The sequence below is a fragment of the Aedes aegypti genome, chromosome 1, assembly GCF_002204515.2.
Source record: "Aedes aegypti strain LVP_AGWG chromosome 1, AaegL5.0 Primary Assembly, whole genome shotgun sequence".
NCBI lineage: Eukaryota > Metazoa > Arthropoda > Insecta > Diptera > Culicidae > Aedes > Aedes aegypti.
This window is the reverse complement of record NC_035107.1, coordinates 130,698,383-130,716,794: the sequence shown is the minus strand read 5'-3', so window position 1 is coordinate 130,716,794 and position 18,412 is coordinate 130,698,383. Positions and strand designations below refer to the sequence as shown.

At 37.6% G+C, this 18,412-nt stretch overlaps 2 protein-coding genes across 3 annotated transcripts; one reads left to right on the top strand and one right to left on the bottom strand.

Moving 5' to 3' along the window:
- Positions 1-330: 330 nt before the first annotated feature.
- Positions 331-2,256, top strand: LOC5576878 (nudC domain-containing protein 1). The gene is made up of 2 exons (XM_001662928.2): positions 331-469; positions 528-2,256. Exon 2 carries the CDS (start codon positions 545-547, stop codon positions 2,216-2,218), a length of 1,674 nt encoding a protein of 557 aa, XP_001662978.1. The 5' UTR covers positions 331-469; positions 528-544; the 3' UTR covers positions 2,219-2,256.
- LOC5576879 (epimerase family protein SDR39U1) lies at positions 2,227-18,412 on the bottom strand. Of its 2 annotated transcripts, XM_021847803.1 has the most exons (4): positions 18,286-18,412; positions 18,190-18,222; positions 17,391-18,067; positions 2,227-2,542 (listed from the first exon to the last, which is right to left on the bottom strand). In XM_021847803.1, the coding sequence occupies exons 2-4, from the start codon at positions 18,212-18,214 to the stop codon at positions 2,342-2,344; spliced, it is 903 nt and encodes a 300-aa protein (XP_021703495.1). In that variant the 5' UTR covers positions 18,215-18,222; positions 18,286-18,412; the 3' UTR covers positions 2,227-2,341. The 2 variants fall into 2 exon arrangements, with proteins under 2 accessions (XP_021703495.1, XP_021703502.1); XM_021847810.1 differs by having other exon boundaries at positions 18,162-18,393.

Genomic DNA, 18,412 nt, shown 5'->3' with positions numbered 1-18,412 from the left:
AATTGAAATCAATTAGGCCGGCTATTATTTAAACTCATATGAAATTGCTGATACAATAAACTCGTGGAATCATTTCAGTGCAAGTTCGCATTAAATTAAAATCTCAGATTAAAATTATTGCCATCGTTAGATGCAGAAAGTTGTTTGAAATAATTTTACCGTTAGGGTTCATTCAAATATTACGTAACGCAAAATTTGCCAATTTTAGACTCCCTCCCTCCCCCACGTAACAGCTTTTGTATTGAGAATTTTAAATTTTTGTATGGACCGTAACACTATCTAAGACCCCCTCCCTCCCCCTGTTGCGTTACGTATTATTTGAACGATCCCTTATGGTTTATGGTTTCTTTTGTCACACGGAACACTGTTCACGTTGTATGTTATGATTGTCAGTTTAAATGGTGGTTTGTTACCGATTTTACGCTGAAAAATATTTAATATTCGATAAACCTCCGAAAACTGTATTGAGGCAAGAATACTTTCTTCATGTGATAGCTTTTCTTTTGATCTAAACATATTTTTTTTAGAATTTTATCCACCCAAGATGAAGACTGTGGAGCTTCGACCGGATCGCTCGCTCCTCAAGCCAAACTTCGATGGCTACAAGCTTTCCCTGGAACCGATTCCGATTCTTCGCACAGACCTGGCGGAAGGTTCCGTTCAACCCAACCGAATTCGCCCGAGTGAAGAACAGTACTCGCATCTCCATGCGCAAATGTTTGGCCTTCAAAACTTGCTAGTGCGAGATCCGTGGGCAACCGGGAGCTGTTATTTCGTGAACCGGGAACTGATCGTTAGTTGGATTCAGTACAATGAAATCACCGGAAGGCTGCTGCCCCTGGGGAAGGTATTTAAAATAGACGCGGAAGAGAACGGAAGTGGCGAGTCGTACAACTGTTCCCTGGTGTTCCTGTCGGAGAAATTTGCGCTTGTGGCAGATGGACGGAGCGGATTGCAGATTGTCGACACGGGTGACCGTCGGAAAGGAGGTGAGTGGCATAAAGTATTTGCGTTAACGTGTCCGGAATGGCCGGGCAGTTGTGTCCTCGAGGATGGCAGGTTTGAGATTGTCAACGGAGAAAGACAAATACATGCCATAGGAGCGTACGTAGTTCAGGAAAATGGGGCTTTTCAAACCGTTTTGCATTGGGTGAAAATTGTGCAGAAAAGCAGTAACGATCCTTGGGAATTTCATTCCAGTAAGGCACTGAAAGGGCGTGGATATGCTTATTATTGCGCTCTTGAACCTAAAAGTAATGCTTTGGTAGTGGCCAGCGATAAACCGTTCAAGTTCGTGACTAGTGCAGAAGAAGAATCTGTTGACCCACCGATGAACGAGGATAATGAAGCAGTAATGCCTGAAACAAGTTCCTTCAGTTGGACACAAACTATGGAAAATATCACGATAACAGTGCCAAAAGTTGAAGGACTTGACTACAAAATTACCAACGAACATTTAAAGCTGTCCGTTTCGTCCGGAGCAACGTCGATTATCAATTCGGAAGGTTGGTTTGCTGGTGTCGACGGAGAGCTCACTTCGTGGATCAACGAATCGGAAGAAATACAAATTACGTTATTCAAAACTATTCCCGGACTTTGGCCATTCTTGTATCCCGGATGTCCGGAAGAAAAGTGCGAACGTATGGATCAGGACATGGCACCTGCTTCGAATCTAACATCGCAATTGGAAGAATGCGATTTCGGAACGACAGGAGACGATACTGAATACACAATCGAAAGATTTGATAACACTTCCAACGAGACAACCCATCGGATATTTCTCGGAGGGAATGCTCCATTATTCCGAGTTATGTTGCGTCCAGGATTCCCGGACGCAATAGCATTACGGAATGATGTCGACGCGTGTCTGTGGATTCAACATCCCGGGACGGATTGGTTCCTGAGACACGAAGGAACCCTCCACGCTTTTGGCTACGTGCAAGCTTCGAAGCAACAGAGGAAGTTCATGTCCTGCTCACCGGATGTGAATTATGCCGTGATTTGCGAAGCTCAACGACATGTATTCATTTACAAGGGAAACTACAACACTGCTGGAGGTTTGAGGAATCGTAACGGACCTCAGGTCAGCATAGGACAGCAAAAACTCGTTTCACTCGAAGGAAACAGTGAAATATTGGGCATTTGTTGCGAGAATGATTATACAATTTTACTTTTGGAAGGTGAAGTACTGGTATTACAACTGCGTATCGAAGAATAAGTAGCTAATAAATAATGTGACTTTTATATTACATTCTATATTCGCTTTGTAATTTGTGAACGCATTGTCTTCGTGATTTAATGAATAGTAATTCTAAACATAGATGAATGAATATCGCGCTATCTAAGGGAACAATCTGGCCACATCTTTACAAGCAGAACGGATATCAGGAAACTGGTATTTGTATCCTAACTCCTGCGGGCGTTTAGGAACGACTTTGGCGCCTTGGGTCAGCAGAGCAGCGCGTTCTTTATCAAAAATAAGATTCAGCACGAATTCCGGCAGCGGGAAGAATGCCGGTCGAATCAAAGCCGATGCGAAAGCCTGAAAATATTTAAAAAATCAGCATTCTTTACTAAATTACAAAACTACATTATTGGACAATACATTTGCAACTATTTCGATTTTCCATACATAATGGCCTTTTTTAGAGGGTTAGATCTGAATTGTGGATGGGCCAATTTGAATGCAATTTTTATAGTTCATCAGGCATAACTTGAATTTCAACTTGTATTTTCGAGTGATTTTTCGAGTTCGAAAGCAATAATAACAATTCAATTAAAGGAAGGTCCCAACCTTAGACTGGTGGTAACATCTGCACCAACCAAACAATGCCAGATACCTTATCTGGGTTCGATTCCCGATTAGAATAGATTTTTTCGTAATGCAAATTTACTCGATTTCTTGCCTGTCACACGATATACGTATGCGGAAATAGCAAATTTGGCAAAGAATGCTCTCAGTTAATATCCCACTTGCAGACGAGGACGCATTGAGAGCAATCAGAAAATCAATACTTCACCAATGGGATAGACAGTTGTACGAATCCCGAGATGCGTACTTGAGAGAAGTGAAGCCTGACACAGTTCGCTGGAGAGATCACGGCAGCGCAGCCGATCAACGTGCCGACTGAGAATCGGCTACACGCGACTCACACATACCTTTTTATTGAATAAAGTACCTCCGCCCACTTGCGAGTGCGACTATGAACGTGCGGCATATAATTCTTGAATGCCGGAAGAAGAGCAAGAACGACAAGAAAACAACATCGAAGCAAATCTCCGAGACGCTCTTGGTAATAAAGATGGCAGTATTAACCTTTCGGTTGTCGTGCGAATTTTCGTAACGCGAGTAGTCGCGCGTTGTACTTTGTACAACACGCTCGGTTTTGCGAATACCCTAGGAGCCGGACTACTTAGAAAGATGGCGTCTTCGGAAAAGTTGTTTAGTGGCTCAAGGGCTATCATTAATCGAGTTAGTTTTTTCTTAATTTTGCCAACAGGTGACGCTAGTGAGCATGAAGCATTTGTTTTGCAGATCTTAGGATCTTGACCACATAAAAAGATGGCATCTTCGGCAAAGTTGTTCAGCAGCTCAAATGCTTTCTTTGTTTAATCCTTGAAGTTTGAGATTAGCTAAAATAATTTTGGTCCTTGAGCTACGTATCAACTTTGTCGAAGATGCCATCTTTCTAAAGGGTCAGGATCCTGAAGTATCCGCAAAACAAAACTTTCATGCTCACTAGCACCGGCTGGTGGAAAAATTTTGAATCAACTAGCTCAAACAATGATAGTTCTTAACTTACTGAACAACTTTGCCGAAGATGCATCCTTCTAAATAATCAGGATCTTGAAATATCTGCAGAACTAAATTTAAAGCTCCATGCCCACTAGTGTCACCTAGCGGGAAAATTCCGAATTAAATGATGGACCATCAGATAGCGCTCCACCTCCAGAACAACTTTACTGAAGATCCCATGTTTCGACATTATCTGGATTTTGAGATATACCGATTTAAAATTGCGGTCTACTGATTAATATGCATCTTCTATGTACATTTGTTGATTATATCGCATTATAAAGGGCCATACTGTAACTAAAAACTGTCGAGTATTGTTCTTAAAAAGATTCTTGAGGAATACATTTTGGTTTGGTGCCGATAGATATCTTTGTTACAAAATCATAGCATATACACAAATCACAACTGTTGTACAAAATACAACAGCGCGACAGCCCGAAGGTTAAGAAACTTTTGAAATTTTTACACGACACTGAATTGTTCAAAAAATATAATGTAAATTGTTAAATTGAATTTTAAAGTCCGACACGAATGCACCCTTTTGGTATAAAAAGTCAAATACACAAACAAACAAACAGCAGACTATTCCAGTAGGGACTTAATACTAAAAGGGAGAAGAATGTATTTTTCTTTGACCAAATTTAACTTGTATTTTTGGCAGTTTTGTTCTCTTCGACATGTGTGGGTTCTGAAAGCTACTGGCCTGAAAATTTGAATTAATAGTTTTAGCATTAAAATGCACCTATACTTCCGCATTTCGGAAGATTTTGTTGACAAAAATACCCCATGATGAAAAATAAACGGAAATATGTAAGTTCCCCTACAACTTAAAGGATTATCTTCATGGAATTCTTAGCAAAGTTGTAGGGAGAGTCAGGTAATTTTGTTATTTACTAAAAATTCAGCGATTGAACAAACAAAAAATATAAGTGGCATATCAAACCTTCAATCTTTAATTTTGAAAGCTATCACATTTAACCTTAGCTTAGACTGACTACACATACCTATCACTGGTTGCTATTCCGTGATTGACCGAAATCAGTGAAGATGCACAAAGAACCAACTGGAAGTTCGACTGGGATTGGCCATAATCTTCTTCAGTGTGCATAATTCAGTGTCTTCATTTACACAATACTCGCATCTCTCCATCCTCGGTTCTGCCCCACGCTTGCCAAATCGATGCGCACTTGATCCGCCCACACGGTGCTTCAATTACCGTTATTATCAAATAAAATATACCATCCAAACGGCAGTCGGCAGTTGATTCCTGACATTGTTCTGCACCTCTGGGCCGAATTTGAAAAACATCCTTAGGCAGAATTTTGAGTTACGCCCTTTTGAAGTTTACATGACAGAAATCACATGATGTATACCACTTTAACTTGTTAAAACAAACAGAATAAAATTTTGTAGTTTTGTTTTTTTTCATCTTGTTTAAGATATTGAAAAATCTTTTTTCTAAAATTTTTCTAGACTGACATTTGAAAAGAACCAATGCTATGTTTAGTTATTACTAATCAGCCAATACTCGAAACATGATATCTACCAGTCTTGTGCCTGATAGTGATTTTAGAAAATTGTCCAAAGCAATCAAAAATGTTTAAACAATTCTTGGACAGGATATCTAGATACGCCCTTTTGAAGTGTATGGGAAGAATATTGCATAGTGAATTTCGTTCCATCTATAATCAACGGTTGGGTGCATACACAATCATTCCACCTTTGCGGTTGTTCTTATTTCATTCAATTCATCAAGTTGCATAAAGTTTACACATACCCATATTTTCTAGACTGACATTAGAAAAGGGCCAAAGTATAATTGAAATATATACACATCAATATAGCTGAACAAACTATATTAAAGTTGATGAAACACTCGAACTTCACATATCTGTATATGTATTATATGTCTGTATTCTATTCAATTCTTTTATATTCTAGTGTGTTCTATTGTGTGCAATTCTACTCTATTTAAATGTTTTTCATTCTGATCTACCCTACTTGATCTTATACATTTTTTTTACAAATAGACACTGTATTAATCAACAACTGCGCCCAAAAGATTTGAACGGTGCACCTAAGATGTTTGTATGGCTTTATAGCGCTCCCAGGTCTGTGAAAAATAGCTATGCACAGATTCTGACTCCTCATCCGTGCTTCTTATATGCTCTAAGAAAATGAAGCTTCAAATGATTATTTCACTGTAAGTTGAAATAAGGGTTTTAACTTATATATGTTAATTTTTTATGTATTTTAAGGAATAATTGAAACATTTTGTATTAAATGTTTTTCATTCGAGCTGGAGGCCAGTTTTGAAGGTAATATGAACAAGTTTGTCGAGAGCTGCGAGGAACTGAGTCTGCCAAAATCTTCGAAATATCAAATAACCATGTTTGATTTATACTTCTACAATGCGACTGATCGAGGGCTAGGCTGACATAATGAGCAGGTGTCGGAGTCTGTGCGAAACGCTTTTTCACAGACCTGTCAGCGCTTTCACCTTTCAGTCGTCGCGCGGTTTGCTACCTTCAGAACCACGCTGATGCTGTGTACGATAAGCGAGGTTTTTTCACCACTGTTGTACAAAATACAACAACGCGACGACTGAAGTGTTAAAGTCGTACAATCTTCGAAAGTGTACCATTCAAATGATTACAACAGTGGCTATTTGTAAACATATGTTGAACAACAAGTAGGGTAGATCAGAATAAAATAAATTTAAGTAGAGTAGAATTGACTAGAACAGAACAGACTAGAATAGAAAAGAATTAAACAGAATTGAATAGAATACAGATATACGATATACATACAGCTATGTGAAGTTCGAGTGTTACGATCAACTTTGATATGGTCAGCTATATTGATTTGTATGTATTTCAATTATACTTTGGCCCTTTTCTAATGTCAGTCTAGAAAATATGTGTACGTGTAAATTTTCTGCAACTTGCTAAATTTAATAAAATAAGAACAATTGCAAAGGTGTAATGATTATGTATGCACCCAACCGTTAATTATAGATGGAACGAAATCCACCATGCAATATTCCTTCCTTACACTTCAAAAGGGCGTATCTAGATATCCTGTCCAAGAATTGTTCAAACATATTTGAATGCATTGGACCATTTCTTAAAATCACCATCAGGAGTTGATTGGTAGATATTATGTTTGGAGTATTGGCTGATTAGTAATAACTAAACATAGCATTGGTCCTTTTCAAATGTCAGTCTAGATAAATTTAAGAAAAAAGTTTTTTTCAGTGTCTTAAATCAGATCCAAAAAAAAAAAACAAAACTACAAAATTTTATAATAATCTCTTTGTTTAAGCAAGTTAAAGTGGCATACACCATGTGATTTTTGTCGTATAAACTTCAAAAGGGCGTAACTCAAAATTCTGCCTAAGGATTTTTTTCAAATTCAGCTCAGAGGTGCAGAACAACGTCAGGAACCAACTGCCGACTGCCGTTCGGATGGTATATTTTATTTGATAATAACGGTAAGGGGTCGTCCATAAATGACGTAGCTTTTTAGGGGGGAGGGGGGTCTTCACGAATTTGTGAAGAAGTGTGACGAGGGGGAGGGAGGTGTCCTAGCTAGTGGACGTAGCATTTTGAATCAAGTCCGTAAAAAGAAAGGCGCTAAAAAAATTGCATACAATAATTTTTTATGAAACTTCTTATTTTTACTTATAAACTTGGGTTATAAATTTATGATTAAGCTTCAAAACATTCATATGACAAGATTGAAAAAATATCTATGAAACTTAAGATTTTCTTGATAAATACAATCAAACAGAGGTTTTGAAGCTTTAAATAATTATGTGAATATTATATTATATTCGTGTCCAAATTAATAAATTTATAAATAAATGAAATAGTTTAATGAATTGATTAAAAATCAATGCTCTAACTACTTGGATTCCTTTTTTTGCCATTTGTTAACATGACATGAAGTCAGCCGTTTTAGTTTTATCCATATTTTCTTTTGGGGCTTTATTTCTTCAAGAAAATAAAATATGCGCTTCTTGGCAAATATTACATTTAAAGCAAAATATTTATTCCGTGAATTATGCCTTCAATGTTGCCGGAGATCCCCACCCAATCAATTCATCATTTGTTTTGATATATCAATGCTCTTGATGGAATAGCCTGAATATTAATGAGGATAATAGATTCGAGTATCAACAAAATTGCCCTATCATTAAATTTTGGTAATAACTCGGTAATTTGAAGATTTTTTTTATTTAACGGTTTCATTATAGGTTGTGTAAGATTATTTCAGTATGGAAACGATAATGAAAATCAACTGAAATATTAATAGAGATTATTGTATTTGTATAATAATCGCTAAAATTTTCTAAACATTCCAAATATTTCAAGTGTAATCTTTAATGTATCTGGCCACTGTTTGCTAAAATGATTTGAAGTTGGATAATATTGACGATGATTCATTTCAAATTAATATATTTTCATGATCATCTTCATTGAAATCTATGTCCTGACAAAGAATAATAAAAAAACAATCCTCTAATATAACGAAATTTTGGTTCAATATATTATAAAATATATTGGACCCTAACTCGACAGTAACGAGCTTCATCAATCCAATCAATTTTTTCACATTTTTTACAGTAAACTTGTTTTTATAATTTAGTCTATGAGAAACTGGAAACCAAAACCAAGGAAAATGTTTATTGAAAATTTTCCAAATTACTTTTGAGCGCTACTGTATATCAAACTATTAGAGTAGATTTCAGTCAGTAATTAATATCAAACTTTGTATTGAACTTCTCAATTCCAATGTTTTGTTTCAACCCAGTCACTAAGGAAAACTAATAAAAAAATATAGGGGGGGGGGGGGGGGGGGGGGGTGCTCGATATGCTACGTATTTTCCAGGGGGGAGTACCAGCATTTGTGACGAAATGCTACGAGGGGGGAGGGGGTGTAAAAAATCAGTGAAAAAATGCTACGTCATTTATGGACGGCCCCTAATTGGAGCGCCGTGGCCCACCTAGCTCGCTGCGCTCTACGCCTTCTTGCCGGATCCGACGCAAACATAAGATGCAGGATAAGGCAGGGTTGCTGTCCGTCATTCTTGCAACATGCCCTGCCCATCGTATCCTTCCAGCTTTGGCCACCATCTGGATACTGGATTCGCCGTAGAGTTGGACGACCTCGTGATTCATCCTTTTCGGCCACACATTGGTTTGCTGCACACCAACAAAGATCGTCCTCCAAGTGCTTGCAAATCCTCCTCGAGCATCGTCCACGTTTCATGCCCGTAAAGGACTACCGGCCTTATGAGCGTTTTGTACATGGTACGTTTGGTGCGGGTGTGAATCTTTCTTGACCGCAGGTTCTTGTGGAGTCCATAGTAGGCCCGACTTCTACTGATGATGCGCCTCCGTATTTCACGGCTAACGTTATTGTCAGCCGTCAGCACGGATCCAAGGTAGACGAACTCATCGACCACCTCGCACCACCACCAGCTAGCATGTACTATGTCGTGGTCGCATTCACCACCAGTCCAACTTTTGCTGCCTCGCGTTTCAGTTGGGTGTACAGGTCTGCCACCTTTTCAAATGTTCGGCCAACAATGTCCATATCATCCGCGAAGCAAACAAATTGACTGGATCTCGTAAAAATTGTACCCCGACTGTTAGGGCCGGCTCTCCGCATAACACTTTCTAGCGCAATATTGAACAACAGGCACGAAAGTCCATCACCTTGTCTTAGTCCCCGGCGAGATCCAAACGAACTGGAGTGTTTGCCTGAAACCTTCACATAATCTTGCGTACCTTCCATCGTCGCTCTTATCAGTCTCGTGAGCTTCCCGGGGAATGCTGTTCTCGTCCATAATTTTCCATAGTTCTACGCAGTCGATACTATCGTATGCCGCCTTGAAATCGCTGAAAAAGTGATGCGTTGGGACCTGTTATTCACGACATTTTTGGAGGATCTGCCGTACAGTAAAGATATGGTCCGTTATCGATCGGCCGTCAACGATGCTTGCTTGATAACTTCTCACGAACTCGTTTACTACAGGTGACAGACGACGGAAGATGATCTGGGATAATACTTTGTAGACCGCATTTAGAATGGCTCCGGGCCCATCTTTATGAGTTTAGTTACGATACCATCTTTACCAGCAGCTTTATTGTTCTTAACTCTCTAATACCCAAATTTTTATTTTCGATCTAAATATCATTTTTAGTTATCTAAAATCGTTTTAAACACGTTTTGGGCAATGATTTATTTTTATACGCAAATCAATGGATTTCGGTTTTTGATTGTTATAATTTTTATTTTTGAACATCCCTACGCTTTTTCTTTTTTTCTTGAAGCCTCTTGTAGTTACTGATTTTTGGCAATAATAAAAATTCAAATTTTTACGCTAATTTTAAAAATATTAAATTTTTGATATTTTTCTGGAAATATTTTTATTTTCCGTGTATTTAACGGAAAAACAGGTTTAAAATTATTTGAATACCACCAAGCTCTTCATTTGTGATAGGTTGATCGTAGAAAAATATAAAAGGTACGATTTTTATATCACACGTTAAAAGAACCCCGGGTATCTGTAGGTTATATAAGAATACAATTTTTCAAACAATTTTTAAAAATACAAAAAAAATTCAAAAGTCATAAAAAACTTTTCTTATATGCGTGTTATGAGTCAAGGTTTTAGCCAAAAATAAAATCATTTTGATTTCCAAGCCTCGAAAAAATACACAAAATTCCAAAGTGTACCCCGTCTAAAGGCGGGGTTGGGTATTAGAGGGTTAAGCTGATGAATGGCATCCTTAACCTCCCTCAAAGTCGGGGCTGGTTGGTTTCCATCGCCCGCAGTACTGACGAAGGCAATTCCTCCATTGTCCCGACCTTCATTGTTTGTGCTCTCATCGTCATTCAGGTATTCGTCGAAGTGCTGCTTCCACCATTCGATCACTACACACTCGTCCGTCAAAATGCTCCCATCCTTACCCCTGCACATCTCGGTTCGCGGCACGAAGACGTTGCGGGATGCGTTGAGCTTCTGATAGAACTTACGTGTTTCTTGAGACCGGCACAGCTGTTCTATCTCCTCGCACTCCGTCTTCTCTAGGCGGCGTTTTTTCTCCCGAAAGAGGCGGGTCTGCTGTTGCCGTTTCCGTCTATAACGTTCCACGTTCTGTCAGGTCCCTTGCTGCAGTATGACCGCCCGCGCTGCATTCTTCTCTTCCACAATCTGCCTACATTCCTCGTCGAACCAATTGTTCTGTCGACTCCGTCCCACGTACCCGACGTTGCTCTCAGCTGCATTGTTGATGGCTGTTTTACTGGCACTCGGGTGATGATCAGCCGCCCCTGACATGGGGAACAGATGCTGTTGTGAGCCGCTCCTAACATGAAGTACAGACGCTCCAGGTTTGCGGAAGCAAAAGCAAACATCCCCCCCACTTCCCTGTCAGCATACGACCAAAATTCTCACCGGGGTTGGTTACCCGATCTTCCCTAAGGTTACTCGTACCCCGGCCAGTACCGCGAGGAGGTAGGGATAGGAGTTGCTGGACATGACGCTAAGGACCGCACAGAGGGGTCTATTTTATTCCTGTAGATACGCGAGGTACCAATGGTACGCCAGCCCGGCCATTTACCATGCCAGGAAGGAATGTGTAACCTTTGCTATTTGGAGACCGTGTTTACCTCTGCATCTCCACAAAAGTTACTGGGAGGGATGTTTGCTAATGGGGAGGATTGTTGGGTCACAGGATTCATTTTGATAAACGATTAGATCATGATACACAATTATTTGTGAGATATAAACATGATTATAAATATAATACAGTCGCCTCTCCACTTCTCGATATCGAAGGGACCATCGAGATAGGGAGAGATCGAGACAAAGAACATTAATTTAATGAACACTAGATTGAAAGTCACTCGGTCACTAAGAAAATAATAAACAAACAAACTTCATTTCGAGTTTCCAAATTGTTCTGCATCACTTAAATCTGGTCTAGTAACCTCTGATAATGTTCATATCGACATATGGAGAGAAAATTGGGAACAAAATATCAACAGGAATACATCGACATAGGGAAATATCGAGATAAGGAGGATATCGAGATATGGAGAGCGAAAACGTATGCAGAATGAAGGGACCGAAGACATCGACATAGGGAGAGATATCGAGATATAGAACATCGAGATGTGGAGAGTCGACTGTATTTTCAATTGATATGAAAATTTTTAAGTAGAAGAAGATAATGTCGACACTTGAAGTGACGAACCATTAAAGTTTATTGAACAAATAGCAAGCACAACTCTTTTGCCGACTTTTACAGTGGCGAACCATCCATTGTTTAGTAAAGTAAATCTTTTGCAAGTCTACACTTATGGTGTTGAACCATTCAAAGTTTTTTTTTTCAATTACAAAAGTAAAAGGAAAGGGTCGTGCATAATTTTAAATGCTCCAAACAAACTTTCATAAACTCTTACGCAATTATTATCCAAGAATTTCATTTCAGATACCTCGAGAAAAAACTTCAGGAATTTTTCTAGTCATTTCTCCAGAGATTTGTTCTAAAATACTTTCTGGAGGTCCTCCGAACATCCCTCCAGAAATTACTCTAGAGATTTTCCACAAACCATCCAGAAACTCGTCCAGATATTCCTCCAAAGATTTTTAATGAATAGTTGAAGGAATTTATCTAATTATTTTTCCTAGAAATTCTAAGAAACTACCTCCAGTTATTTCCACAGTAATAAATTGAAATTTTTCTCAGATACTACTCAAGTAGTTCCTCCAGAAATTTTTCCATTAATTATTTCACTAATTTCTAGCAGACCTCACAAAGATTTCTACAGGTTTTTAACAACAATTCTCATAGGTTCATTCAAATGTTTTTGAAGAAATTCGTTAAGGGATTTTTGCAGGAAGCATTGCAAGAATTATTCAAGAAGTACCTAAGCAATTTTTTGCAGTTCTTATTCTAATCATTTTTTATATGGATTTATCAACAGTTTCTCTCAGGAATTGGTACAAAAAATTCCCAGATATTTTTTTCAAAATCTATCGAGCTCTTCTATGAATCCCTTCTGTAGATTTTGTTTCCAGAAATTTCTTTAACGTTCCGTCTACGAATTACTCTAGCAGTCATTCTAAACATTTCTCAAGTAAATCTTCAAATGAAATCTCAATAATGGCTTCTCACAAATTTTCCAAAGTTTCAAAACAGCGACTCATGGAGGTTTCACTGATGCTATACAGTGACTCATGTAGGTTTCACTGATGCTATACAGTGAAACCTCCACGAGTCGCTGTTTTGAAACTTTGAAAAATTTGGAAGACGCCATTGCGATTTCATTTGAAGATTTACTTGAGAAATGTTTAGAAGAACTGCTAGAGTAATTCGTAGACGAAATGTTAAAAAAAATTCTGGAACAAAAATCCGATACCGATATACCGATAGGTACTGATATATCGATCATTCCTATACAAATTTATTGCAGGATAACGTTCAATGTTTTTTAGCTTTGTTTTTTCAGTGAATCCTACAGGATGTTATCCAGGAATTCGATTGATTATTATTTTAATAAATATAATATAAACTAAACGACAATCTTGGATAAAATCCTAGGAAAATCAATGTAAAAGTCACTTCATACACTCTTGGAAGTCTTGGAATTTTTCCTGAGAATTTTGTGACAAAATCTTTGAAGGAATTCCTGAAAAAGAAGTCAATGGCGGAATATTTGAAGCAATTTCTGGAGTTACGCTTAGTAATATTCGACATTGAATATTCAACGGTATTTTGAACAAAAATCGTGACGGATTAAAATGAAAAAAACCGATAAAAATCAATAAATGAATTCCGGAATAAATCTTCGGAGTTCCTGAAGGAAATGTTGAGCTAATAACAGAATTACTTCCTGATAAAATTTCTGGAGAAATCTTAGAAAAAAGGCGTGCAGTCATACCTATTGTATTGTCACAAGTAATGCTTATCACAAAACAACGTTCGGCCGGATTTACTGAAAAAAAAAAACCTATAAAACTCTTATCTTATGTTTCCTGTATGGTCTACATTTTTTATTCTTCATTGGTCACTTTTTCTAGCAAGAGATCTCTAAAGTTCTTATTTTTAACCCGCTAATACCTAAATTTTTATTTTCGATCTAAATATCATTTTTAGTTATCTAAAATCGTTCCAAACACGTTTTGGACAATGATAAAATTAAATCGCAAATTTATGAATTTTGGTTTTTGATTTTTATCAATTTTATTTTTAAACATCCCTATTCTTTTTTCATTTTTTTTGAAGCCTCTTCTAGTTACTAATTTTTGACAATAATAAAAATTCAAGTTTTTACGGTACTTTTAAAAATAATAAATTTTTAATATGTTTGTGGAAATATTTTTATTTTCCGTGTAATTAACGGAAAAACAGGTTTAAAATTATTTTAATACCACCAAGCTCTTCTTCTGTTATAGGTTGATAGTAGAAAAATATAAAAGGAACGATTTTTATATTACACGTTAAATAAACCCCAAGCATTTGTAGATTATATAAGAATACAATTTTTCAAACAATTTTCAAAAATACAAAAAAGTTTCAAAAGTCATAAAAAACTTTTCTCACATGCGTGTTATGAGTCAAGGTTTAGGCCAAAAATAAAATCATTTTGATTTCCGAGCTACGTAAAAATACACAAAATTCTAAAGTGTACCCCGTCTGAAGGCGGGGTTGGGTATTAGAGAATTAAGATAGTCAGTCGCAATAGAAGACGGTTTCATATGAAAGTTGGTGATGTCACCAAAAGATATCCATGCTAAAAAGATTGAATTTTTGCAGGCCGTTATGACAGTCACGTTTGTATTCCAACATGTTTCGCCTTTAGCACTATGGGTGACACTAGACAATTCTGCCAGGTGAACGAAGTCAAGAATTCAATAAATTGAGTCTGAATGATGTCTTTTCCTCTGGGGCCCAGGTAGCCGTAGCGGTAAACGCGCAACTATTCAGCAAAACCAAGGGTCGTGGGTTCGAATCCCACCGGTCGAGGATCTTTTCGGGTTGGAAATTTTCTCGACTTCTCAGGGCATACAGTATCTTCGTACCTGCCACACGATATACGCATGCAAAAATGGTCATTGGTACAGTAAGCTCTCAGTTAATAACTGTGGAAGTGCTCATAAGAACACTAAGCTGAGAAGCAGGCTCTGTCCCAGTGGGGACGTAATGCCAGAAAGAAGATGTCTTTTCCAAAATACAAAAATTTCAAACATAATTTTACGAATCCTGGGGTAATATTTCCACAGAATCTAGGAAATAAATTTTACAAACACTAGGCCTTAAAAGACATGAGCAGGATTCTCAACGAATTCTGGACCAGGCTTGGGAACTGTGATCACAATTTGCCACAGTTCATTGATTCTGCCAGTCAACCAAAACACAAAGCAGCAGCAGCATCAATGCCATCAGGTGTTGCGCTGCCAACGGTTCACACACTGCTTGACTATTTTTGTCTCTCCACTATGACCGTTTTCGGGCAGCCATCTCGAGGTGAATGATTGAAAAAAATGTTAAATAATTCAATTCAATCGCTAATAAAAACAAATCATTAGAGATTTCTTCAGCGATTTTTTCATAAATCTTCAAAACTGAAAGTTTGCTTTAGTTACCTTTAGAACATGTCTTATTTTTTATGTTCAATCCAAATTGTTTTTGTCGAAAAATCATTTATATCTTTTGGATCTGTTTGGCCGTCCCCCGTGTAAAAACAGAATCGTGTGCATCGTCAAAAACTAGTTAATTGTTTTCCTATAAAACCTGCTAAAAAAATGACCAAAAACAGCATCTTCCTAGAAATCTATCAAACATTTTCTCAGGATATAAACAAAAATCTGTCCAAGAATTCTCAAGTGATCTCGACATGAATACATTAACGATCTCAAATCATTGAAAATGGGCGAAAGGATTCACTATTAAGGCCGCACGGGACGTCATCATAATCACCCTATCCATTTCAAGAAGCAAATCTCAAGAACCACTCCATATATCTATGCGAAAATGTATCACTATGATTCTATATATATAGTGCACAACCCGATAAATTTTCAGCTTCATCGGTTCACTAAAACTCGAGATTTGCTTCCACAAAGTTTTGATGATTATTGTTAGAATGAGACGAAAGATAGGGAAAATAACACGGTCTCCCGTGTCCCCTTAAGGCGACACGGGAGACAATGTTATTTTCCCTATCTTTCGTCTCACTCTAGCAATAATCATCAAAACTTTGTTAAAGTAAATCTCGAGTTTTAGTGAACCGATGAAGCTGAAAATGTATTTGGTTGTGCACTACATATATAGAATCATAGTGATATATTTTCGCATCGATATATGGAGTGGTTCTTGGGATTTGCTTCTTGAAATGGATAGGATGATTATGATGACGTCCCCTGCCGCCCTAATGTTCAAATATATATACCAAATCTTTTCAGGGACCTGATAAGGACCACGTCATACATCAAGAGGATTAGCCAAGCTAGTATTTCTAACTAAGCTCCACCAAATATCACAAAGAATCCGTCGAACAGGAATACTTGATAAATCTGACTAGGATTTCAGTAGAAAACCGTCACGATCTCCCAAGAGAATAGCGAAAATCCTTCCTGCTTAGCTTTTCACCAACCACTAAGAATCTGCTGTAAATGTCAAGAAAAATCAGCCAAGGGCCTTTTATAGAATTTACTAAATTTGTTATAAACAATCCTCTAATAATTACCTTTATAGCAATGTTCTAAAGAATGCTCTAGTAACTCGGTTTCTGAAAGAATTGTTTCTAGGATATTCTCGGAATCGACAATTTGAAATCTGTGGAATATCCAAAATTGTATATGTTCAGAATTCGGTCAGAAAACCACCCAAGAATATTTGGAAATCTTGCCTAGAATTTTGTGATAATTTGATTTTGAGAATTCTGAAAAATACTTCTAAAAGTTGTGTGAGAATTTTTCTTAAGTTTCAATTAAAATTCGTGTGTAGGATTTTGTGGAAATCAACCCTTTGCAATGATATTCTGTTTGACTCTTTTAGCTTTTCACAATCATATTTCTTTTGAGCTTGATTGACGTTAAATTTTCTTAAAGTCATGACAGATTGTTGTGGTTTCTCATAATAAACACCAAATTGTTATTCGCAAGCTAGACTTATGTGTGGAATATTTTATACGCTTATTTACTTCAAAGAAGAGTGCTGCTGAATTTTCCAGTTTCAAAATTGTCAAGAACTTTAAGGTTTATTAGGAATCATTCGTAAGATCAAGTAAATTTAGAAGATTTTAAATTCAAACCACCATTTCAGTAGCTTGAAATGCAATCAATAGTTTTGATTGATATATTCCTGAGAGTATATTCCAACTTTATATAAGTGGAATATTCAAAGGGCCAGATATGAGAAGAATCTTCAAAGTCTTCGCGGGCCGAAAATGAAGTCGTACGTTGGGCCGCCCTGGTTTGAAGCTTCATTAATAAAAAAAGAGTTCCTATTCATTTAGTATGGAAAATGAAAAAGCTGCAAATGTATTGTCCAATTCTCTAGCTCAGACATACCTTGGTAAAATCTCGATTCGTAATCAATTCCGGTGCAACTCCGTTCAAGATTCCATTAACTTCCGGTTTCTCGATTGCAAATTTAATCATGTTGCAAATATCCTGCACATGTATCCAAGGTAAATCGTGACTTCCGTCTCCAATAGGGCCTCCAAATCCAAGCCAAAATGGTAGAATCAACGACTGGATCATGCCACCTTCCCGCCCAATTACGACGCCACTCCGTATCTTGACCACGCGGCAAATTGAATTATCCGACAGGTTGGCCGCTTTTTCCCATTCGATGCACAGTCGGGACATGAAATCGAACTCGGTCGTTTTAGATTCTTCGGTGTTTAATTGTGGCCCGGGTGCATAATGGCTCACTCCACAAATACTGACAAACACTTTTGGTTTTATCGTGGCTTTTTCAATGGCTCTTGCACAAGCAGCAGTCGTATTGATTCGTGAATTCCACACATTTTGCTTTAAACCCGGAGTCCAACGTCGTGTTGGGTCCAGGACATTTTGACCAGCTAGATTGACCACAGCCGAAGTTCCTGTCGGTAGACCATCTTTCTCCAAATCGTGCCAGGTCATGTGCTTGACCGCGGGCATCCGTGAGATAGTGGTCACATCGTATCCATCGGATCGGAGAGTTTGTGCCAAACGTTTACCGATAAATCCGGTGCCACCACCTAAAACGATTCAATACAATACACTCTATTGTAACAGCTACCATTTTTGGAAAGTAAATTATGTAACGCCCCAAAAACCTTTGCAAGGACTTACCTGTAAGGTTTTTTACGTTGTTACTTACCTATTACTACATGTTTCAGAGCCATGAAGACCACTATCGGAAACGAATAGTTTAGTATTATTTGTGCACTATTTAATATACAATTTATGTCTTTACCGAATTGAATAATTCTATTATTAAAACTAACAATTGAAAAATACTTTTGTGTTTATTTGTAAATAAATTTAAATGACGCGACCGAAACCAGCTGTTTTGGTGATATACACAGTCATCAAAAAGTAGA